At 40.0% G+C, this 25,519-nt stretch overlaps 1 protein-coding gene across 7 annotated transcripts in view; it reads right to left on the reverse strand.

The window, feature by feature from the left end:
* EPC1 (enhancer of polycomb homolog 1) overlaps window positions 1-25,519 on the reverse strand; it is a 52,694-nt gene that overhangs the window by 19,010 nt on the left and 8,165 nt on the right. For all 7 annotated transcript variants that reach the window (XM_065666701.1, XM_065666700.1, XM_065666703.1 and 4 more), the window contains exons 2-5: window positions 5,172-5,331; window positions 3,598-3,743; window positions 3,304-3,510; window positions 2,788-2,936 (exon numbers count right to left, since the gene is read on the reverse strand). In XM_065666701.1, coding sequence (XP_065522773.1) covers window positions 2,788-2,936; window positions 3,304-3,510; window positions 3,598-3,743; window positions 5,172-5,331 — 662 coding nt within the window. The remainder of the gene's footprint in view (window positions 1-2,787; window positions 2,937-3,303; window positions 3,511-3,597; window positions 3,744-5,171; window positions 5,332-25,519) is intronic.

Consider the following 25,519-nt stretch of genomic DNA (forward strand, 5'->3'; position numbering starts at 1 on the left):
GGGACATCCAAGACAACAGTAAGAAGTATAGTAAGTATTATTGCAGAAAACAGGACTAGTAACATGGAAACTTCAATGCAATAACTAATGCTGACAAATAAATAAAAATGATAAATCCCTGTAAAGCCTGTAAAACATCACCAAAATACAATACTGTAAAGGAGAGAAGCAGAAACCAGAAAGAAAGCACAAGAAACGGTTTCCAAATCCTCTTTAACTTGGGGCCAGTACCATTCAAAACATACATTTATCACCCAGAAGATTTTACACAGTGAGGCAGGGTGCCTTATTTATGAGACCTCTCTTTTTTGTATTATGGAATATTTCCACAACAAGCAGACCCATGAAGCATACTGCGTCTCAAGTCCTGTGAAACTGCTGAATTGAAGTGCAGTCTTCCATTCTGAGGGGGGCGTAAGAGTCTTTCCTCTACTCAACAGCTTCTTTTCTTGAAAAAGCTACTGAAAAATCTTTGAGATTCTTACCTATTTCTAATAAAAATGGTCACTGCTTGAGGAAACTGCCCCACGGAGGCATTCAACTTGTCTCCCTCAGAAGACAGTCTAAATGAGTTTTAGAACTTCAAGATACCGACTCAAAACATTTGTTTTCAAACATGGATACTTCAGCCACAGAAGTCTATTCAGATTCTAAGCATCAGCCTGAAGAACAACTCTACATTGCAAATGTGATTCCCACTTGTCCTGGGTTTAGCAGTAGCTGTCAGTTTTTCTCCTTCTTAGTAGCTGGTACAGCACTGTGTTTTGACTTTCAGCCTGGGAACAGAGCTGATAACACTGATGTTTTTAGTTGTTGCTAAGTAATGTTTACTCTGACTAAGGACTTAGTGAGTGTCATGCTCTGCCAGGGACCAGGGGAGGCTGGGAGGAAGCAGAGACAGGACACCTGACCCAAGCTAGCCAAAGGGGTATTCCATACCACAGCACGCCATGCCCAGGGAGGTAACTGGGAGTTACCTGGAAGGGCACGGGCGCTCAAGGGGGGTCAGTCTTGTTTGGCGGGTGGTATTGTATTCTCTTCCCTTGTTATTTTCTCTTTATCATTGGTGGCAGCAGTAGTGATTTGTGTTATACCTTAACATGGTGATAACCATCAGAATCAGCAAACTGGTCTCAACAGTATTAAAAGGCCGTTCAAAAAACTTCAAAACTCTTACATGATGCTGTAAAATGGTCTGGGAGGGGGGCTGGGAGGGTAAAAGAATGTCTCCTTCACAGGTTGACCACCCGAGAAGGAGAAAAAAAGATGTGCAATTGCTAAGCACTTTTATTATATGCCTCCCAAAGTATAAAGCTGGTGACCACACTGGGAACATAAGCCAGATCAGTTTCATGATCAATGATTCTACTGTATTACAAGTCATTACCATAAGGTAGAATGAGACAAGAACCTTAGCCCAAGCCCCACACTTGAAAAACACTAACACAGCAAATACCGGCTCTAAGTAAGGTACGATATGCTGAGACTGTGAGATCAAGAGGAACAACTTTGAGAGCCAATAAAACAGCATTGTGACGAGTGCCTATTAATCTAAAACAATGAATGCTTATGACAAACACTATTAGGCACACTCCAGTCAGATCTGTCGTTATTTCAACCCCTCACACCCCGCACTGGTGCTAAAAAGAACTGTTGTGGTTTAAACCCAGCCACACAGCTTGTTCGCTCACTCCCCAACCTTTCTCCCTCTTTCTTTCCTTATCCCCCCACTTTCCCACTCCTGGAGGGATGGGGAGGAGAATCGAGAGAATGTAACTCCCATGGGTTGAGATAAGAACAGCCCAGCAACTAAGGTATAACACAAATCACTACTGCTGCCACCAATGATAATAATGATAAGAGAAAATAACAAGGGAAGAGAATACAATACCACCCGCCAAACGAGTCCGACCCCCCTGAAGAAAGCCCATGCCCTTCTGGGTAACTCCCAGTTACCTCCCTGGGCATGGCGTGCTGTGGTATGGAATACCTCTTTGGCTAGCTTGGGTCAGGTGTCCTGTCTCTGCTTCCTCCCAGCCTCCCCTGGTCCCTGGCAGAGCATGAGACTCACTAAGTCCTTACAGTAAACATTACTTAGCAACAACTAAAAACAGTGTTATCAGCTCTGTTCCCAGGCTGAAAGTCAAAACACAGTGCTGCACCAGCTACTAACAAGGAGAAAAACTGACTGCTACTGCTAAACCCAGGACACCACTTGACCAGGAAAATGACAACTGACAGAGTAGAGCACTTGGTCTTCAGCACAGCTGACAAACAAGATGTCAAGAGAAGCACTAGCTGGAGATAAGTCACAGAATAACATTTTATACTCTACTGAACTGCTTATTTGTTTTCCTCAAGAGGGTATTAAATCAAGCTTTGCTAAAAAAGAATTATCAGGGGATAATGAAGAAACAGAAGAACAGTAATGACTGGAAACAACCTTAAAATTTGCTGAGATTTCCTTAATCTACGTATTTAACACAAATTTGCAACTGAATTTACCTGAAACAAAGATCTCTCTTCCCGTATAGTAGGCTATACACATACACATGAATACATGTACACACGTAAGAAAACAATGTAGATGCGTGTGCTGGGTTACTTTGCAATAATAAGCAACTTCCTAATGTCTGGTTCCCCCCCCCACCATATATGAAAATATGCTTTTCCTGTAAATGTGAAAGAGCCTAAATACTTCTAAAAAACCCTGTTCTAAGCATTTGTGGGAATCAAAATACAAAGTAGTTTTCAAAGCTTTCTGCAGCAAATTTTCAATAACATTACCTCTTTTCCATAATTTCCAGTGTCAAATGCAGCAACTCTCTCTTGCTTTTCTCCCTCCTCTTTATCATCTCCAGGATGGTTACTGCACGACTCAGATCTCGACGCAGCTTAAGCATCTTCTCATAAGATGCTTCATCATTTTTTCGATTCTGTAAATATATAGTGTATGTTTTTCCCCACATCATTTAAATAATTATTAAAGTTCTAAATATTTTTATATTATAAACACCACATACTAAAAAAAAAAAGTATGTGCCTGTTATCAATGAGCTACAGCCTACCAATGCTGTGAGTAGATTTAGCAGATTTAGTGAAAAAATGTGTATAAACTTTCGTTCAATAGCTGTCCTAGAATAGTTTATTTTATGCTTTTACACTTGCAAATTAAAACAAAAGAACATCCCAACTTTTACTGCTTTATACTGCATAGCAGGATTGTTTTTTTATATCAGCTACTTTTTGAGAGAGAGCGGAAAGGAAGAGAAAGAAAGCAGAAGGAGGAATAGATTTAGTTACTTTTCGTGTCTGCATCTTTTCTGTTCGTCTTCTAAAAGCAACATAAGGGTCATTCGTGCTGGAACCATCTCGCTTCTCTTGTTTCACTGCTGGTATAAGAGAGGGACCTCGACAGTTTTTCCTCTTTTTAATCCAGTATTCATAGACTTCTCTGATCAATTCATCATCTTCCTTCAGCAACAGTTTGGCCTCTTGCAGGCTGACTGGCTAAATGTAAAGCCCAGCATGTCACTTTCATATAGCAATAGACAGAGTGCATATTTAAAATTCTTCATATTCAAAGTACCACTGTACCTGCTGACCGCTGCCCTTTTCTAGTCTGTCTATCATCTCCTCAAACTGCAAAGCAGAGATGTCCATTCTTTTCTTCAACTTGTTCACAAAGATCTCATCTTCTGAATCCAAGTCATAATCCGGCTGCTCAGCATCCAAACTAAAAGCTAAACATCACAGTGAAAGTTAGTTTTACTACAGAAATGTTTTGTTCTAATAGCAGTATCTGGAGTGCACACCAGATTATTCTGAAGACAACCCCAAAATTATTTGTATGAATGTTGTAATAACGCTACTTTGAAGCTATACCTAGCTTTTTCTGAAAGAAAAAAAAAAAAAAAAAAAAAGCACACCATTACAAATCAGGAGTAAAGGCTGGTTATCTATTTGACTATATATTGTTAACTAATGAAAGCTTACTACTGGTCAAACCTCATTGCTTTCAGTAAGAAACTTTTCGATTGGTCAATATTGTCAATGCTGTGTATATACTGTATTATCAACACATAAGACTTCAGCCCAAACACACTTCAAAGGTACAATGAATACACTGTAGAATACAGTGCAGCTGAAAAAAAAAAAAAAAAAAAAAAAATATCACCATTTCAGCTGTTAGACCACTAGATAAGAAAAAGAATGAAAAAGTGTAACCTTAACATCAGCACGGAAGACTACTAATATTAGTCTCTTCATTTTCTTCAGAGCACAGCAACATGCTCTAATCAACCTGATATAGTGGAAGGTATTCCTGCTCACTGCAGGGGGGTCAGACCAGATGACCTTTAAAGGTCCCTTTCAACCCAAACTTTTTCACAATTCTAATACTTTAAGCCATCACTGATGCTCAGACTGATGTAGAAGTCTAACCTTTAACCAAAGTTAATAAGGCACGAGATCTGTTTAAATGACAGATACTACGTTTTAAATTCTACAAATTACACTGCAAAACAGAATTCTGCAACACATTTTTTAAATGTTTTCAAAAGGTATCTGAAGTAATGTGGTGCTCACATTAAGGGTCTCAACCATACACAGTAGCTGGTATCTCCCAACAAAAACAAAATCCAAGCACATCTGCAAGTCATCAGTGGTATCAAAACCCACCTACTTTTAGATGTAAAATACTTCCATCCAGGCAGAGGCAAATGTTACTACTGCTGCTATTTCTGCTTGGCTTCCCAATCCACTTTACTGTCACTATATCCTGGTTAAGCTTCAGGGGACAGGTACTCTGTTTCTTAACTATGCATTATATGTTCTCCTCTTCAAGCAGATTTTTATCTGCCCTTGCTAATGAACATAAATTTCTCTGCAAGCTGTAACTACTAAGTATTATTACAGAGGGCAGAAACAGGCCTCTGAGATTGTGAATTGTGAAATATTAACATAAAGAATCAAGAAAGACATCTGTCTATCTCTTGATCAAGAACTAAATGTACCTTTTCAACAAGTATGTTGTTACTTTACACGTTGGAAAAAATAAATTCTCAGGAGTCAAAGTGAGCTGAACAGACATTTAAGACTCATCTCTTGAAATACTGCTAGCAAGATAGAGTTCTGGGTGTAGGTTTGAATGAATAAATTACTTCACTTACGCTGTATGTGAATCAGCTGCTTTGGCATTTTAAATTCTCCAGGATATATAGATTCATAGTATGCAATATTACTTTCTGCTTCTGGAACCGGTATAACCATGTTATCCCGCTTCTCTCCATATACTTGTTGTGCTGAGATGGCCCGCTGGAGATGATGCTCCTATAAACAAAAGAAGTCAAGATGAAAACAGGAGAAAGTATTTTCAAGGCACAGGCTTTTTAAAGTTGAAGAAAGTCTATTTACTTGCAAGCGCTCACATTCCAAATCCCTGAGACCAGACCTAAGAAATCGATACTGCAAACAATCTTGACCCAAAACACATCCCATAAACCGGAAGGTTTTTCCAGTAGGTGGAGCTCTCCCCCTTACACAAACATACACAACACTTCAAACTTTGCAAGTCAAGTTGCATGTTCTTGGCTCACATAAATCCATCTTCACATATTTCTGGAGAGACACATGATTGATTACACATACAGATTATAACAAGTATCTGCAGACAGATATTTACTCTGTTATCAGGCTGTATTTTCTACAGCCATTTCACAGCCAGTGATGTCAGAAAACTGGAAAGGAGGCCTGCTATCATATATTTAGAAGAGAAACAACTATTTTTACCCAGATAGAGAATGACTTCTAAAGACATTCTCATTTATTGCAATGCTTTCCATTATCCTCCTTTTCTCACTCCTAATCTGTCAATTTATTATTAAACTGTAAGTCATGAGGGTAAGAATAATTAACTTTCAGAAATCTGCAATTATTTTTCAAGCTCGAAAGGAAATTCCATTCATATGTTACTACAACCTAAGTAAAGATCAATCACATTATGAATTCTAGTGATTTTCTATTGCCAATATTCAAATGCATTCCTGTGGTGCTGTCATGACAGTAAGTAGTATCAGCAGAGTTACCAACAAATGCACGCATGTATCTAAATGATTTGCTGACAATGTAACACAGTACTTTTTCCTTATTACCAAAGCTGGTTTCCTAAGTACCTAAACTGTTTCTTTCTCTGTGACCAGTAAAGCAGTGCTGCATCAGTTGTACCAGTACAGCTACCAGAGATCTGCTATAAACCACATTACTGAAATACTCAAACCAGGAACAGCAGCAAAAGAGTGGCAGGGTAATCCGTTTTAATACTGAAGTAAAAGGTATCATCATTCATCCATATCATCTTATGGTATCTTTGTCTGACATCAATCTACGCCCTCTTCAGTACAATAAAGGCAATTAATATCTTCTGTCTCAAAATAACTACAAAATAAGCTTTGTTGTAAACTGCAGAGCTAATGAAGCCTCAAACTAAAATCTGTTCCAAGGTGTAACTGCTGCAAGGATTCACAGGATTCTACTCTATCTTCACCTTCAAACAAGTTGTAGATATTTTTCCACATGTCCCATTAAAAAGTTTCTTCATGAAAAGAGACTACTTCTGAGAACACGACATATCATACAGTCACAAGTAATAATCACTGGGCTGATTCTGATCCTCTAGCATTTGTTAAGTGCAGACACATCTGTCACCTAGGAGATGTGACAGATAAAATTCTCTCTTAGGTATGGTATAAAATAATGTCTTTTCTGCCTTTTCATGAAGCACTGCTGAAAGACACCTTGAATTTGTATGAACAGTCATAATTTTTCAGGTTTGTCACAACAGCTCCAACTGTTGCAGAACAGGGAATTAAGCTTATTTTTCATATAGCACAGAAGGATTCTATGTTAAATACATGGTAATAACCAATGGCTTTTGAATAACAGCAAAGGCTCACTGGTTTTATAATCATATGAAGGATTCCTGGCACATTTATCCCAACTTGTGTTTTTAAACACACAAAAAAATGTTTTCTTTCAGGGAATGGGGTTAGACACTAAGTTAAGATTTCAATGTCTCTGATTGACCTCTGATATGGAAATGGGCACTGCTCTTTAGTACCAGTACTCAATATTATACTGACTTCCTAACAGGCTTCAATAACAAATATTTAAAGAAATCTCCACAATGCTGTTGAAACAGAAGCACAAATCATAGTTTTGCTTGACTCTCATCCCAATTACAAAAATACTCACTAATTGAGCGGGCAGTTTTACTAGTCAAGTTTTAAACAGGGGAGATTTAGGTTAGATATAAGTAAGAAGTGCTTTACTGTGAGGGTGGCGAGGCACTGGAACAAGCTGCCCAAGGAAGTTGTGAATGCCCCATCCCTGGCAGTGTTCAATAACCTGGTCTAGTGCCAGGCATCCCTGCCCATGGCAGGTGGTTGGAACCAGATGATCTTAAGGTCCTTTCCAACCCTAACCATTCTGTGATTCCATGACCACATACCATAAAAGCAACTTGGATAAAAGTTCATCCACTGAAACAGCTAAACTGATCTACTGTTTCTATCTGTCTCAATTCATCACAAAAGACATGCCACTAAATGGCATGTCTTTTTGAGTCGAAAAATGACAAATAGAATGTCTTTTCATGCCGAGTTCAAGATCCTCAGGACACTGAGAAGAGTGTGCATCAAGCTCACTGCCCTGGACTTCAAGAGAGAAGACTTCAGCCTCTTCAGGAACCTGCTTAATAAGGTTCTATGGGATATAGCCTGTTGGTTGATATTCAAGGATCACCTGCTCCAAGCTCAGGAGTGTTGCATCCCAACTGGAAGGAAGTACAGCAGGAGGGCCAGGAGACGTCCTTGGATGGATAAGGAGCTGCTGAGGAAAATTCGAGGGAAAAAAGAGGCTTATAAAAGGTGGAAGCAAGGACAGGCGGCCTGGGAAGAATACAGGGATGTTGTCTGGGAAGCTAGGGACCAGGTCAGGAAAGCTAAGGCCCAGTTAGTATTAAACTTGGCCAGGGATGTGAAAAGTAACAGGAAGGGATTCTATAGCTACACTGCAAATAAAAGACAGACTCAGGACAATGTGGGCCCTTCTCCAGAAGGTATCAGGAGAACTGGCTACGCTGGATTTGGAGAAGGCTGAGATTCTTAATGGCTTCTTTGCCTCAGTCTTCACTGGCAAATGCCCTGACCACACCACCTAAGTCTTGGAAGGCAGAGGCAGGGACTGTGAGAATGAAGACCTAAGGCCCACTGTAGGAGAGGATCTGGTTTGAGACCATCTTAAGAACCTGAACACGCACAATTCCATGGGACCTGATGAAATCCATCTGCGGGTTCTGAAGGAGCTGGCGAATGAAGTTGCTAAGCCACTGGCCATCATATTTGAAAAATCATGGCAGTCAGGTGAGGCTCCTGATGACTGGAAAAAGGGAAATATAACCCCCATTTTCAAGAAGGGGAAAATGGAAGACCCAGGGAACTACAGACCAGTCAGTCTCACCTCTGTGCCTGGCAAAATCTTGGAGCACATTCTCCTGGAAGGCATGCTAAGGCACATGAAAAACAACAAGGTGCTTGGTGGCAGCCAGCATGGCTTCACTAAGGGGAAATCCTGCCTCACCAATTTGGTGGCCTTCTATGATGGGGCTACTGAACTGATGGACAAGGGTAAAGCAGTTGATGTCATCTACCTGGACTTGTGCAAAGCGTTTGACACTGTCCCACACAACATCCTTGTCTCTAAATTGGAGAGACATCAATTTGATGGATGGACCACTCAGTGGATAAAGAACTGGCTGGGTGGCAGTATGCAAAGAGTTGTGGTCAATGGCTCAATGTCCGTCTGGAGACCGGTAACGAGTGGTGTCCCTCAGGGATCAGTGTTGGGACCGGTCTTGTTCAACATCTTCATCGGTGACATGGACAGTGGGATTGAGTGCGCCCTCAGCAAGTTTGCCGATGACACCAAGCTGTGTGGTCCGGTTGATATGCTGGAGGGAAGGGATGCCATCCAGAGGGACCTTGACACGCTTGTGGGGTGGGCTGATGCCAACCTTATGAAGTTCAACCACGACAAGTGCAAGGTCCTACACATGGGTCGGAGCAATCCCAGGCATGGCTACAGATTGGGCAAAGAAGAGATTCAGAGCGGCCCTGCAGAGAAGGACTTGGGGGTGCTGGTTGATGAGAAAATGAACATGGGCCAGCAGTGTGCGCTCGCAGCCCAGAAAGCCAACCATATCCTGGGCTGCATCAAAAGGAGTGTGACCAACAGGTCGAAAGAGGTGATCCTGCTCCCTCTACTCTGCTCTTGTGAGACCTCACCTGGAGTGTTGTGTGCAGTTCTGGTGTCCTCAACATAAAAAGGACATGGAACTGCTGGAACAAGTCCAGAGGAGGGCCACGAGGATGATCAGGGGACTGGAGCACCTCCTGTATGAAGATTGGCTGAGAAAGTTGGGGCTGTTCAGCCTGGAGAAGAGAAGGCTGCGTGGAGACCTCATAGCAGCCTTCCAGTATCTGAAGGGGGCCTATAGGGATGCTGGAGGGACTCTTCATCAGGGACTGTAGTGACAGGACAAGGGGTAACGGGTTAAAACTTAAACGGGGGAAGTTTGGATTGGATATAAGGAGGAAATTCCTTCCTGTTAGGGTGGTGAGACACTGGAATCGGTTGCCCAAGGGGGTTGTGAGTGCTCCATCCATGGCCAGGTTGGATGAAGCCTTGTGTTGGATGGTTTAGTGTGAGGTGTCCCTGCCCATGGCAGGGGGGTTGGAACTAGATGATCTTGAGGTCCTTTCCAACCCTAACTATTCTATGATCCTATGACCAGCAGGTTGTAGGAGGTGATCCCGTCCCTCTACTCTGCTCTCATGAGAGCTCACTTGGGAGTCTGTGTACACTTCTGGTGTCCTCAACATAAAAAAAGGACATGGAACTGTTGGAACAAGTCCAGAGAAGGGCCACGAGGATTATCAGGGGACTGGAGCCCCTCCCATATGAAGACAGGCTGAGAAAGTTGGGGCTGTTCAGCCTGGAAAAGAGAAGGCTACATGGAGGCCTCATAGCAGCCTTTCAGCATCTGAAGGGGGCCTATAGGGATGCTGGGGAGGGACTCATCATTAGGGACTGTAGTGATAGGACAAGGGGTAATGGGTTAAAAGTTAAACGGGGGAAGTTTAGGTTGGATATAAGAAAGAAATTCTTTCCTGTTACGGTGGTGAGGCACTGGAATGGGCTGCCCAGGGAAGTTGTGAATGCTTCATCCCTGGCAGCGCTCAAAGCCAAGGTGGACAGAGCCTTGGGTGGTATGGTTTAGTGGGAGGGTGTCCCTGCCCATGGTGGGGGGGGTTGGAACTAGATAATCTTGAGGTCCTTTCCAAACCTAACTATTCTATGATTCTAAATGAACAAAAATAAGCAGACAAGGTCACCTCCCCTTTACAACCCCATGCATCATGTTCTCACTTATTTGGACAAATCAGCAGCATCAACTTTTCCCCCAAAGTCAACATCTCAGCTGACAGCTCTGCACATCTCTTTCCTGATAATACATATATAATGAGGTCTGACTGGTAGCTCTGGAAGCATTCATTTTTAATCTGAAAGCACGCTGAATATCTACCATTAACTAACCTAATAGAGGTTACAGTTTCTATGCTGCAGTCATCCTTCACTGTGATTGCACAGCTGATCACTCCCTCCCAAATGCAACACCTCATTGATCTGTAGCTTTTCACTAAATAAAAGACAGTGGTTTCCTCAGTTTGTCAGAATGATTTTGAATTACAAATCCTAATCAAACACGCTGCCTTTCATGTTATCTTGATTTAATATGTAGACGCTGTAGCCCAAGTCACTCCTGAAAACATCAACAGACATTCAAAGAGAGACCTCTTAGAAATTTAAGAAATCTTTTAACTTTGACTGTTCATCGATTTCCAGAGTTTCTTTAATTGGATATATTTCCACTATACAAGAGCTTCTATAACATTGTTTTCATTCGTGTATCACAGCAGTATCAAAAAGCTTTTTTTAAAGGTCAAGATGTAGCTATGCACTTGGTCCCTTCCCTGCCACAGTAAGACTGGATTAACTAGGATTTCTTCTTGAAAAACTCCTATTAGTTCTTCATGAAAGATTAGTATCTTCCAGGTGCTTACTGGGGTCGAGTAATTTAATTATCCATATTCCTACAGAAACTACATTAAAATAGTTTATTTGTAATCCTTTAGTTCCTACCTTTTCAACAGGCTGTCACAGGGGGGTTTGGGCTGAGATTCAGTGTTTTTGGGTTCTGCTGGGTTGTTTGTTATTTTGTTTGGGGTGGGGGAGAGGGGTGGTGTTAATGTTGTTTTTTTTTTTTTAAGCAGCACAGTTGCAGTGCCTTTTCCCATTCTCTGAAACATCATCTGCCCCTCAGAAGTTCTCAGATAGCTGTGAAATTATTTCACTGTTTCTTTATATTCCTAGCATGAATTTTAGGGGGGTTAGTGAAGCTCAAAGGCTGTAATTCGTTAGAAGGAAACTCATCTAACAGCTACCACTACAAGATGCAGTCTCATACACCATGTTACCACTGTCTCATGCCAGACTGAACCTATGATGACAGCTTAGGGAACCAAACCTACAGAAAGCCATCTCACTCCTGCTTCCCCTGAAAACAATTAGAAACAACTAATCATCTGACAAATTTGCTCCCTGATCTGCTGGAGCAGATGCAGGGAGAGGCAGAGGGGAAAGTAAGAGACAAAGATGATTACCCTTAGTAGCCATTTAACAAGCTTAAGCTGCATGACTAAATTAAACCCAAAATTATTTTTAAAATGAACTCCAAGGAAAAAAAAAAATAAAAATATGAAGACTGAAGAAAAGCTATGGCAGATAAACATTTCAACTATCTCAGTATCAAATATAGTCATGGTTTCCTCTTACTACAAACACTTACAGAATATTCTCATCTTACCCTGCACTAAATTTATTTAAAGCTACTCAGGGACTTCATTCAAAACATAAAACCCTGCTTGCTCTTCCTCCACTCAGTTAATCTTCCATCAGGTTAGCTTCCCACACTGGCGCATCATGTTGTCAGGCAATCCCAGAGCCCAAGGTATGCAACAGGACCACTCACTCCAGAGACAGGGAGTGCCTGAGGGAAAAAGCAGCTTCATAACTTTTGAAACACACAGCCAATATCATGAAACAGCATCTCTTCATCCCATTATATTCCTGCCCACAAAAATATCTGGACAGTTAGAATTCCAACACTTATCATTTACCCTGCTAGTTGGGTAAACAAGCATAAGCTCGACAACCACTTTCCTCCCTTAGAAATTTTCTTTAGACAGTCTACATGAAAAGCCCACCAGAAGAGCAACCCTTCTTCTGAATACCCAGAATGTAGCAAGGCAGGATGTACTTGGATCTAAGGAAAATAATGCACAGACACCATTCTTTGTCCTGCAGTCTTCCTTTCTCTTGGTCACCAATTTTGCCCCTTGTATCCACTCATTGCATCAGTATTGCCCTGCACGCTTCAAAATATCAGAGCAAAAAGGTAATCTACGGCAAGTTAGCAGTAACAGACACTTAGGGAAAGCAGGAACACAGCAGGGCAACTTTCACTGCAGCCTGAAGGAACTGGAACTTTTGTTCAGTTCTGCTCTGGGGAGGCAACAGCATTATAATGCAAGGACATGAGTGTAATTCTTCAAAATAACTTTACTACTTGCATACTTGCTGCATTTCTAGCACATTACATTTAAAAAATCTGAATGACAATAATTAGAGCATAAAGAAAGGATACTGTAATTGTGGTTCAACCCAACCACAAGCAGGCACTCTTCGCTGCAAGAATAGACAAGCAGAGGCATAGCAACTGGAAGCTAGCAGCATTTGCCTTCTTTCAGATTCTGGTAATTCTTGGTAAGCTGTTTTTGGCAACATGACTGTTAGATTCCTAGGGTTTCTCAAAGAAAACTGGCACTGCCAGAGCAACAAAGATTCCTTCAATGAAACAGTTACTCTGCAGCACACCTTAGAGATGAAATTCAAAGTAATATAACCACAACACAATGCATTGAAAGACAAAGTGACATGACCCTGTCATTAACAGCTGAACAAACCAAAGGGACAGAATGCATGTTACTGTTTTAGAAAGTCAACTGAAAAAAAGTAAAGAAAAAAATCAGTGCAGTAGTAATGAGTGTGTATTATTAAGAACGAAAGAAGCAACCTACTGTTTTGCAATTTGACTGCGTGTTTCTTCAAATAATTTACCCAAATTATTCCTGAGCTCTTAAATAATCATTTAAGGCACCTCTGCTTATGGACATGACCAAAACAGCCAACTCTTAAGTCCACTACGCAGATTAGAGCAGATATTCTCCAAATTTGCAAGCCTGTGCACAACATAATCACATATTTGCCTCCAAAATCCAGGAACTATAAAAAAAGGACATCACAATCAATTCTGTCATTAGTATCACATCAAGCCACTGCCCAGCTACTGGTCTCCACAGACCTGCTGATTTACATCAGTATGACTGAGGAGAATCCTCTCCCACCCATCCCCTGCCTGACAGAAGTGCTTTCCAAAGTTACAATCTCACAGCTCTTCCTACAATGCTTAACATACCAGAACTGAAAACAACCACCTGTTGAAACTGGTGTCCTTAAGAAGCATTAGGTTCACAACAGTTACATCAAAACAGATCACAGCTGAGACAGAACTGAGGACATACAATCATACAAACTCACAGACCTGTCTTTTTTATACTCATTCTACCTTCTGGCAACTTGTGATCCAGAACTCTCTTGGAAAAACACCTAAACACACAAGAACAATTCAACAAAACTGCAGCTGATCTTAAGCACAAACACATTACTCTGTAGGTAAGCTGAAATTAACAAAAAAAAACCACAACAGTAGAAACTGGAAAAATAAAAACAAACAACAACAAAAAAACCCCAACAAACAAAAAAGCCAATCAAACACAAACAAGAACCAAAACCAAAACCAGACCAACCAGAAGTTGTTAATACATCATTCAGAGGTAATGAACTGCTGCAAGCACAACTTGATTCCAGGCTATAAGGTAAAGATTTCTGGCTGCTAAATTCACAGCAACAGTACTAGGTTATCTCACATCAGCACCATTTACTGGTGGGAAGGGTACAGCAAAGCTGCCATGAGACTCCACTGCACACTAAGCCCATGCAGACTAACTCATCACACAACATATGGTAGGGACTACTGAAGTGCTTCTTTGACCTACTGCCTGCAAACCACTCCCCAACCTCCCCCCTGTATTTGGCTCAGTGAGCTTTGGGGTACGTATCCTGTCTCTCAGCCATACGAGAGATTTCAGTAACCTGCATAATTGAAGAATGTGGCCTCTTTTGCAAGAGTGACAGTCAATCCACTCTAAATTAAACCCACAGATTATATCCACTAAATCTGTGCGCACAAAGGAATAAAAAGAGCAACATGGCTCATTCTCTTCACCACCTCCTCCTGTTACCAGATCTTAGTTATCCTGCAACTTACAATCAGACATATTTTAAATCCAAGATTAGAAGGCTCATGGAGATTGATCTCCGAGAGTTACATGCAGTTTTTTATTTTTCTTATGCCACCCCTTAATTCTCATTCACATTATTTCCCTCCCATTCCCAGAACCAGTTCAAGCATTGAAGTATGCTTCTGCGGGACTCTTTGGGGGTTAGTTATCTGTCACTGCAAAAGAAAGGGATACCCAGGGACAGGCAGACACCAGGAATGCTGCAAACAAAGATACAGAACACACAGCCAAGAACACAGTAACTATCCTAGATGATGTAAACTATTCAAGGACACTCCAGATTTCTTCTGCATTTTTCTTTTATTTAGGGCAGCAAGTAGCTCTGGTGGCTTTTAGTAGGACTGGAAGTAAAAATGCTCAGATCTTCCTAAACAACAGGCTTCACAGCTTATTACAGAAGCACTTATTTCAGAAAAGTAACACACACTTTTCCTTTTATTACCTACACCTAGTCACCTGTAACTACATGTAAAACAGCAGAGACATTCTGACAAGTTTGTTACAGCATCTGTAACAAACAACTGCTGGTGAAGAGTCCAATCCTGACTGAAGTTGTACTGCTGAGGGCAATCTGATGCTGCCTTGAAGAGCAGAGAAGTCTTCAACAGGTATTCTGGCACACGATTAGTCCCTGAATTACACTGATCCTTGACTCTGAGCAAAGCCCAACTCCTGAGTACCAGCTTATGAACTTTGATAATGGCAAAGCAACAGCTGTGTTGCTAAGCATACCCTCTTGACCTCAAGTACATGATTATCATGTAATGCATTAACAATACTTTAAATCTGGTCACAACAAGCAACAATTTGGTCAACAAAGCAGCATTATGTCACTGTCCTGGATTCAGCAGTAGCAGTCATTTTTCTCCTTAGTAGCTGGTGCAGTGCTGTGGTTTTGACTTTCAGCCTGGGAACAATGCTGGTAACATTGATGCTTTCAGCTGTTGCCAAGTAATGTTTACTCCAACCAAGGACTTCCTGGGTCTCATGCTCTGCCAGGAAGGAGGGGAAGCTGGGAGGAAGCAGAGACAGGACCCCTGACCCAAACTCGCCAAAGACGTATTCCATACCACAGCATGACGTCCAGTATATAAACTGGGGGCAGTTACCTGGAAGGGCTAGATCACTGCTCGGGTCGAGCTAGGTATCCACAGGCGGGAGGTGAGTGGCTGTATTCTCTTCCCTTATCATTATTATTATTATTATTATTACTGGTGGTAGTAGTAGTGGTTTTGTGTTATACCTTAGTTACTGGACTGTTCTTATCTCTACCTGTGGGAGTTACATTCTTTCTATTCTCCTCCCCATCACTCTGGGAGCGGGGTGGGGGGGGAGGAAAAAGGTGGTGGGGAGGAGTGAGCGAGCGCCTGCGTGGTTCTGAGTTACTGGCTGTCACTCCTTGCTCTCCCCTGCAACGGGTCTTGTAAGAAGACAGCAGATGACTTCCACCCTCCACAGCAATTGTTAGCCATCTTTCTATTACTACCACTAGTATATATGCACACAGAGTAAACACCCTCTCACATAAATTTAAGCTGCCCAAAGATTCACCCAAACCACGCTGCTGTAATCTTCCCTTCTGAAGCTGTCAAGATCTCTCAATGTCCTGAGTCATTCTATGCAGTAGAGAAAGCTGTTTTCTTGCTAGCAGAGCCTAAAACTGCCATTTCATATTCCAAACCTGGAGAAAAACTATGGTGGTCACTTTGTTAATCAACTGAAGTCAGTCTCATGAGTAGTCAATTAGGAAGGATTCCACTGTAATTACTGTAATAATTTTATCTCAGCAACAAATGCCAATTTAAAACAGCTGCATAGGATTAAACAGCAATTACTCAGTGAAAATGTGATCTAAGTTACTTTTTAAAATATGTGGGTTTTGTAATTAACAGACTATCAAGAAACCTTCCTAATTATTAGTCTGTCTGGAACACTGCTTAGGAATGAGGTCACCCACATCATCTTGAGCATCCTAGTCAACTGGTTTTCCCCATGTTCAAATCAGCCGCTTAAAGGAGCATGCAAGAAATATGCCATTCTCTTGGGAAAATCTTGCTTCCAACAACAAATTACTTACAACTTTTAAGAAATTTTCACCTGCTATGCTTGTTCCATGAATGGTGGTTGTGAGGTGAAGGACAGACAGGGCATTTGACTCAGAAGTCTAACAACACTATACTAGAGATCACAACTCTAAAAGAAATAGAGAATGATTTGCTGTCCTGTTACCAGAAATCTGAAAAGAATTATCAGCTTCACATTTTAAATTACTATGGAAAAGAGACAGGTAGAGATGAAGAAATTAAAGAGAGAGCCTTAAGACATGCTAGAGAGGGTAAAGTACACAACCTAGGAACCCTGGGAACTAGGAAAATTACAGTATTTAATACATACATTAAATCACAGTACAGTTCATGTGTGGAATTTAACACCTCAGTCTTTCCAGGCACAGGTTCTGTTCAGACTACCTAAACCCAGCCTGACTAAAGTAACTCTGCTGCTTGCCAAATAAATAGTGCAGTTACATGCATTCAGAACCACAGGACTCAGCATCAGTTTGAAATATTTTTTTAACAATTCTTAACAGCTTAATACAAGCAGAAGGAGCTCTCCTATCTCAGGAGTGGTAACAGCCATAAAAAATTCCCATCTTTTCCTCTGTGATCACTTCAACTCTCATGGAACTCCTAAGTCTACGTAGGTAGCCCTGTAATCCACGGGGTGGGGGGGGAGGTAGTTATTCTCAGGCAAGTTGCCAGCTGTGAGCTAAATCAGTTCACAGGTAACGTAAAGACGATGTCAAGCTCTAAGGAAACAGTGCAACTGCATCTTTTCAGTATCAACACAGTTAAGCCATGTCAATCCATCTTGCATGACTGCAGCACAGAATCCAGACTTAGCTGCAAACCTAAGTCCCCCTTCTTTACCACAGCCCTACTGTTCCAGCTGTACTGTTGTCATTTGGGACTGCAATACATCAAAACTATTTCAGTGACCTATACTGAACATAATGCAGCTTAAACCATAATATAATACAATAGTACATGAATTACAACATAGTACAGTAAATACATAATACAGTATACTCTCCCTAAATAAAGGATTCTAAAGAACATTAAGATGCTTTTAATGTATTACTTAAGTGGATCAAGGCATGGCATCCACACTAAAATCAGACTGTAACACAAAATTAACCAAGATATGATACAGTTTACAAGAATACAGCTTTCAGGATACAGTCTACAATAGAATGAGAACTGCCCTCAAAATTTAACCTGTTCTTATCAAAGGTTTCAGCTATGAAGCCATTTAGGAAAGCCTGAAGAATCTGCACAGCAAATTTATTTTTCCCTTGTATGGGGAAAATGGAAGCAGAACTGTAAGATCACTTCATCAGCTGACTCATAATAAAATTGTATCAAATTCCCAAGTTACAAGATAGATACAGCAACATACTGCTGCTGCTTAAACATTACTGTGAGCAATACTGCATAACAAGTCAGTTTTGGATGGCAAAAGCTGCATACTTTGATTCCAGCGTTTTTATTAGTTACCAGGACTCAACAGCACTGTTAACACTACAGAGCACTGATAAAAAAAAATAAAATGCAGTGTCATTTGAATAACAAGTAATACGTAAACACAACTTCACAGCAAACAAGTTTCAGCAAATAAGGAAAGTTGTTTCACTACCTTTCTAAACAATACTAATAGGCAAGTGTGCATAGGGCTGCGCATTTACACCACAGACAGGGTGCCTCAAGTATTCCATAGCAGAATATCATGCACAGCACTGGGTGAAGTGAAAGGTAGGTTACAAATCTATATTTAGACACATAACATGACTTCAAAAAAAGAGTCAGCTGAGTTGGATGGAATTTTATACTACATTTTTCCTCAAAGTTTTCTATGCCAGCTATGGAAAAGAAATAATCTATGACTCCTTCCAGAGGAGTTGTTCCTCAGACCATGTTTTCAAATGATCCTCATTAAACGAACCCTTTTCCGTTTGCGGTTAAGGCATATCTCAATCTGGATGCACCAATCAACTCAGTAACAGTACAGAATCAAACAGGCAAGGCACAGAAAAGCAGCAGGCAAGGGAATAAAGCCAGAACACACAGCCTGAGGAGCACCTCTATTTCCCCAGTATCAGTCTGCTGAAGGCTTAAAACCGTTACCTTCCGCAGACCAGGCTGCACAAACTGCAGTGACTGACAGCTTTCCAGATCTACATATGCTCAAAGATTCTGGAGAAAAGACTAAATAAGAGCAGGATTTGGATTTTTATTAAAAAGCATTAAAAACAGATCTCAAGAACACTACTAGAGCTACTACTACTGTTTTCCCCCTCAGAATCTGCAATAAGACTCCAAAACTTAATATTATCTGGACTTCAAAGTTCAGAACTCTAAATACCAAAACAGACAACTACCCAATAAACAAGCAAACATCCAAAACTGGTTGACTGGACTAACGTAAATGCTAGGCATTACCAGTAACCAAACTCTTCACAGAGCACAGAACAGTTATGGAAACTAACTGCATCACAAGTGTGGGTTTTGTCAGTGCCATTTTGCCTAATACTGTCTCAAAAAGGAGCCCATGGGTATTCCTACAGTGAACAGTAAGAATGGCACAAAAACCACAGCAGTTCTCTCTCAGAGCCACAGAGTATCAGAAGCTGGGAGTGCAAGTTAAATTTATTTTAGTCTTTGTGTTTCGTAGTCTGGCAATTTTTGCTTCCATGAACTTCTCAGTCCAGTGTGCACTATACAACTCTGTTGTTAATAAGAGGCTTGAGAGACACCCAACACATGGAACTTTATTTTTTGTTGAGGGGAAAAAGGCAAATGAACCAGCTGAGTGAACTATGGGGTTTACACAGGTTCTGTAACACACAAAACTACAAGAGCTGTACCTTCCCATAAGACTGCTTCATTTACAATATTCTTGTCAGGCTTAACTACATCTTCTGTAAAGTACAGTTTCATTACCTCAAGCAGTCATTCACATTTAAATGGTAATAGAACTTGCCTGATACTTATACTAAACATCATACAGTATTCAAGTTATGCGGAGACAGAAAATCATCAAAACATTATCAGAAAAACAAGTATCAACATATGTTTAAATCCATTCATTCATAAGTTAAGGCTCAGCATCTTACGTGAGACAGGCAAAAAGAAGTTTGCCATAACCGCCTAAACAATCTAAGCGCCCTTCAAGAACTCACATGTGCATTCCATATAAAAGATCATATACAACAGTTCAGTTTAAAAATTCAAACTACAGAAACTTCCAGAGCATCACCTTAAGTTAAGCTTATTTCCTATTTCAAAAATAAACAAAAACCTTTCTAGTATTAACCACTTTAGTGCTATGGGGAATAAAGTCTGTAGAAAAAGCACATAGTAATGACTAAAAGCTGTTAAACAAGCACACTTTTGTAGACTCCACAGTATCTATATTTTAAATAATTTCCATCATGTGTTATACAGAGGAATAAACTGTCAAATACAGTAACAAGCAGACACCTGAGCTGCACAAATATGCACAGGCTGGCAAAGCGTATACCTAACCTTGCCCTCCAGGAACTGTCAATGGTAGTGAAGTCACACCTCATGTTCCTCCAAATTACAGCTTTCAGTAAGAGGAAAAAAAAAGACTGCATTGCAGTTTGTAACTCTTAGTAAGAGAACCCACATCACGTACCAAGACAGCAAGGTATCAGGAGAGCTGCCAAGACATTTAAGAAAACAGAAGTACCCCCCTCCCCCCCCAAGTACACATACTAGAAGAGATGTACTCAAGACTTACACTGCATAAGGCATCTAGTAAAGACGAAGCCTACCTAGCAATTGGTATAGAATTGCTCCAGTTAACTACATTTTGTTGAAATACATTAACAAAAACCTACCAATACTTTATTCACCTTTTAGCTGCTGTATTTACAACACACACCAGATCAGAATTTCAGGTCTAATATCACAAAGGTGGAAAAAGTGCTTCTTCAGTAGTGATGGTGACAGGAGCAACACTGAATAACTTAAAATAGATTTTTCCAAAGACTACACCACTGTGATGAGCTTATCTATGTATTTCCAGATGCAGATGTCAGTGTTCAGTTTGTAAATCTACATGTTTATTAGACACTTTTCTGGACTTAAAGTGAACACTGGTGCATCTGAATGCATAAAGATGCTACCTAGAGTCCTGTATTAGGCTGAAAGGCTTTGACAAAATACAAACTTGAAAGTTTTCTGATCAGTAAAAATAGGTTTTGAATGACAAAGTCTGCATGGACTGCGAGTCAGGTGCCGAATCGTTATTCTTTATAGGTCAGCTATTCTTGGCATCTTGTAATCCCCAAGTTTATTTAGATTGCCTTTAAACCCGTAAGACAAACTAGCATTTCAAATTCATGACCTTTTATGTGCAATTATGATCTAACTTAGTTTTAAGGCTTGTATAAACACTGCACAAGAGAGGTGAAAAACAGTAAAGTCATGCAGAGAAGGAGACGAAAGGAGGAAGAAGAAAGGTGAATAAGAAAGGTTTACTATAAAGACTAGCATTTCCTCAATGCATTATAACTGCCATTGTTATTCTCTCTATGCATGCAGTGAGTTTAAGTGTATGACTAAGACAAATAAGCCTACTGAATACTATTTACAAGGAGACAGTATCAGTTACTTCAGGCCACTCTGTCAACTTTAGTCCAAATAACTTTTTGCTGGGTTTTCTTTTGCTTGCTTGGTTGTTTTGATGTCCCATGTTCCCACCCTCTCTGCCAATGAAGCGGCATTTTAACACCTTTCACTCACTCAGCATTTAAGTCACTTTATACCCTTCATTTACTAAAAACAAACAAGGACCGCCCCCCCCCCCCAAACAAAACAAAAAACAAAAACAAAAAACGCCCACCAAAACCAAAACCTACCAAACAAAAAAAAGTACCACAAAACCAAACACCACCAAACACAACACAAACCTTCCACACCTTTCCATCATTCCTTAGGCCTTCACTCTTTTTGTCTACTGCATTAGTAAAAGCCTCTAACCACAACACAGATTATACTCAATCTCTCAAGGAACACAGACTTGTTATTTCTTCTGCCTCTCACAGCAGAACGTTCAAACCCGATTATGCTCATCACGACACAGAGCTGTGTGTTTCTCTACCATGTGTGCAGCTGCAGACTGATACTGAACTTAATGGACAATCCCCAACTACAGGGGTATACAGTGGTATGAATATTCACACTTTGAAGTGGCTATATGTTTTAATATACTAATGTGTAATAACAGACATTTTAGAGACTGCTTTGTGCCCTTCTCAAATACTAAATCCAAGAATATAGCCCATGTATCAACAGAGAAACCCATTTACAGGACTTCAGAAAAATACACTCTTACACTAGATATCCCACCTCTTCCTGTCACCCCCTGGTGCCATGTATACTACTACAAGACTACTTCAGTGTATTTACAAAAATACACTCATTTATAAAAAGATTCAGCACACTGTATCCTGAAAACCATCAACCTGACACTGCATACATGCTTTGAGAACAAAATTCAGAGCTGCGTAACATGTTATGCTTTAAAATTACCAATTACAGATTCAATTTCATATTGCTTACCACATTAAATGGTTTAATCATTCTATACAATTCCTGCATTTTCCCCCATGCTGAAAACAAAGGAACAAACAGTAACTGATCCGTAGAAAGGAAAATCAACATTATAATGCAAGATAAGAAAAAAGAGGGCTAAACGTAAAACACGTTGCTAACAAGAAATTCTAACAGAGATAAAGTACGTGCCACAGTTTGCTATCACAAACTGTCCATTGTACTTTGTACCACGCTTAAATCCCAATGTTGTGGGCAAGCCACTTCCTTTAGGTTTATCAACATGACATTAACGAAGTACAGAAAGAAAAATCTTCAAAACTAATACTTTAAAGCTTCTTATAACCACTTGGAGACACCCAAAACGTTTTTCAGTTTTTATTTTTTTTTTTCATCTTTGGGTATTTCTGACAGCACACTTGTTCTGATAACTACCTACTTACAGGTCTCAAATACATAATGTAGGGCTTTTTCCTTACACAGGTGTTTTATTAATTTCCTGCCTGCTAAGTTAAAGGGAACTACCCTATAAAGTACTGCTAGCTATCCACGGGACAATGTATTCCTACTTCCTCCATCTATTCTGTATTGTGACAAAGATTTGACCTAGTAGAGTCAGTTCAGCAACTGTAAACCAAAGTAAGATGATGTTCTCTCCATCTCTGAAAATGATACTGCTGCCAAAAGCTGGCTTAGGACCTCATATTCCAACTCCATCTGTACAGACACTGCTAAAAGTGGTGGTCTACTTCCTTCAAATCGTCAGCAATAAATACTAACATTTTCAGTTAAAGTGTGCAAAATGGTAAAACAACCTAAAAAGTTTAACATCTCAGCTAGCATTTAGCTCTATGACCATCTGAAATGGAAATTACACCACAGCCTAACTCATACATGCACACTCACTCTCCTTGCTAATGGTGGGAATAAACCACAAAACCAAGACAAACATCCAGTATAAACACAGATTTGAACTGTACATATAATCCTGACCACAGCACAAAACAGTCTGGGATGGGAGACTCTCTTCTCTCCAACCAACTTATTGCTTAGTCTTCCCATTCTCTAGTAACTCATACAGTGCTTATCTTGAGCACAGCTTAAAGAGGTCTGTCACCAATATACGTTTGACAAGACAAAGACATTCATGAGGAGACAAACATCAGAAAACTTTAATTTTTTTTTCCCCAGAAAGTTATACCAGGGAAATTACAGTATAATTTAATACAAGCCAAAACAAGATGTCAGATACCTCACTACTTCAATTTTTCTAATTGCAGAGTTTGGTAAACCACCACATACATCATTTAAAAACAATCACTTTACTACATCTTGACAGGGACCCTTTTAACCTGCTGAAATACATCAGTAATGAATACACTGAAGACTTGGTTTTATAGGTTTTTTTTTTGTTGTTTTGGGGTTTTTTTTTTGTTTTGTTTTTGTTTTGGGTTTTTTTTTTTTTTTTTTTTTTTTTAATAGGCTCTCATTTACCAATGGGAATATACATTAACGTTTTTCCTATTACTTCCAGACAACTTTGGAACTGTTATCTTCTGACTGGACTAGTCCCGCAACATACCCATGATGCAATTACACCCACTTATGAAATTATAGCTAGTAGTCAGTTTGTGGTACACCTTCCTCAGTAACTTACACTTTTTAGGAGCACTTCAGAACTTCTCTTCCTCATCCAGCTTCTCCAGATTTTATCAGCGCTAAGGTTTTATCTTCATTTCCAGGACATTCTGTCGCTCACACTCCTAACTACCTAAAAGCCATGTGAAGCTCCCAAAGACAACATCTAAGAACTATCACCTACCAGCTCGAGGTCTTTCTTGAAGTAAAATACAGATGCTATGGAAAACCAGGCCAGACATACGGGTTAATAATGCATTAACCGCAACAACTTCCTCCAATAAAGCCCTGGAGATCATCAGAAAAGCTCACTGCTTTCTGTTCCAGCTCAAGACATGCAAAATTTGTTTTCAACATTTAGCTACCATTAAGCAAGTTTCTGAACATCTTCTCAAAATGAGACACATCAAAAGAAACACTCAGTCTCATACAGTATCTGGCCTACTTTATGACCACAGCATCTTCATCAGAAAACAGCGCTAGTGCACTCTTTCTTCTTAAAATCCCAGAAAATAAATAGCAACAGGAGGGCAAACAAGATGTTTGGCAAAGAACACATGAATGTTAAAAAAACTGCTGAGAAACAAAAGAGTGCCCAAATTTATCCGCAAGCACCTGAAGGATCCAGTAGTTAAACCTGCTTAAGCAATTTCAGTAACTGTATGAAATTAAAATAAAAATAAAAATAAAATAAAATAAAAAAAAAAAAACCCTGCAGGGCTCAAACTCAAGTTGACTTTTACTTGTAGCCTTACTCCTTAACTCTCCAACAAACCTACCCTCTTTTCTAAGATACACCTGGATTATTAAATTGGAATAAACACTAAGTCAGATCATAGTACTGTAAAATCTTCTTCCTGGAGTCAGTTCCTATCTTCAGCCACTCTTTTCAGAATTATTTTTCTTGTATTTAACTAGGGAAAAAAATGAAATGCCAAGAAGGCACACAGGACATCTCCTGCTGAAAAACTAATACAGGACTAGGGGTTGGGGAACACAGATTTACCACACAGTTAAAATCTGTATTTCTTAAGCAAAAACATAAAGGCACAGGGGAAACCAGGAATACAATTTTATCACCAGTGTTTAAAGAAACTTAAAAAGGAGAACAAAACTACAGAATTTAGACACGCAAGAGAATGGGACACTTCAAATAATTAAATATTGGGAAATATCTGGAAGAGAAGGTGTTTTACTATGTATGCAGACTAAAGCGGGCGATAATAATGGCACATACAGAAGAGTAAAAAAAAAACAAACACAAAATTAAAGTCAAACTGTTTCCAAACCTACACCAAGAAATGCATTTTGTGTGAAATTCACTACAAATCAACGGAACTTTGCAAAGCAACTTGCACCCCTCTTCCCTTTACAAAACAAGTTCTGTGTCTGTAACGCACAATCTTTATGCTTCCGTAACACAGCCTTGCACAAAATCCTCAAATTTAAAAAAAGATAATCTGGAAAGTGAAGCCCATGCAAAATTCGAATTTTGACACTAGTGCCTTCCTAGTAGCCATGGTTTGAGTTGGACATCTCATCAGTGAAGAATCTGAAGACTACAGCTCTGCAAATTATAACAGAAAACACCAATCCTTTCAAAAAACGCCCCACTGAAAGTTTCCAATTGGGAAAAAAAAAAAA

This window comes from Lathamus discolor, chromosome 2 (assembly GCF_037157495.1).
Source record: "Lathamus discolor isolate bLatDis1 chromosome 2, bLatDis1.hap1, whole genome shotgun sequence".
In the NCBI taxonomy this organism is placed as follows: domain Eukaryota; kingdom Metazoa; phylum Chordata; class Aves; order Psittaciformes; family Psittacidae; genus Lathamus; species Lathamus discolor.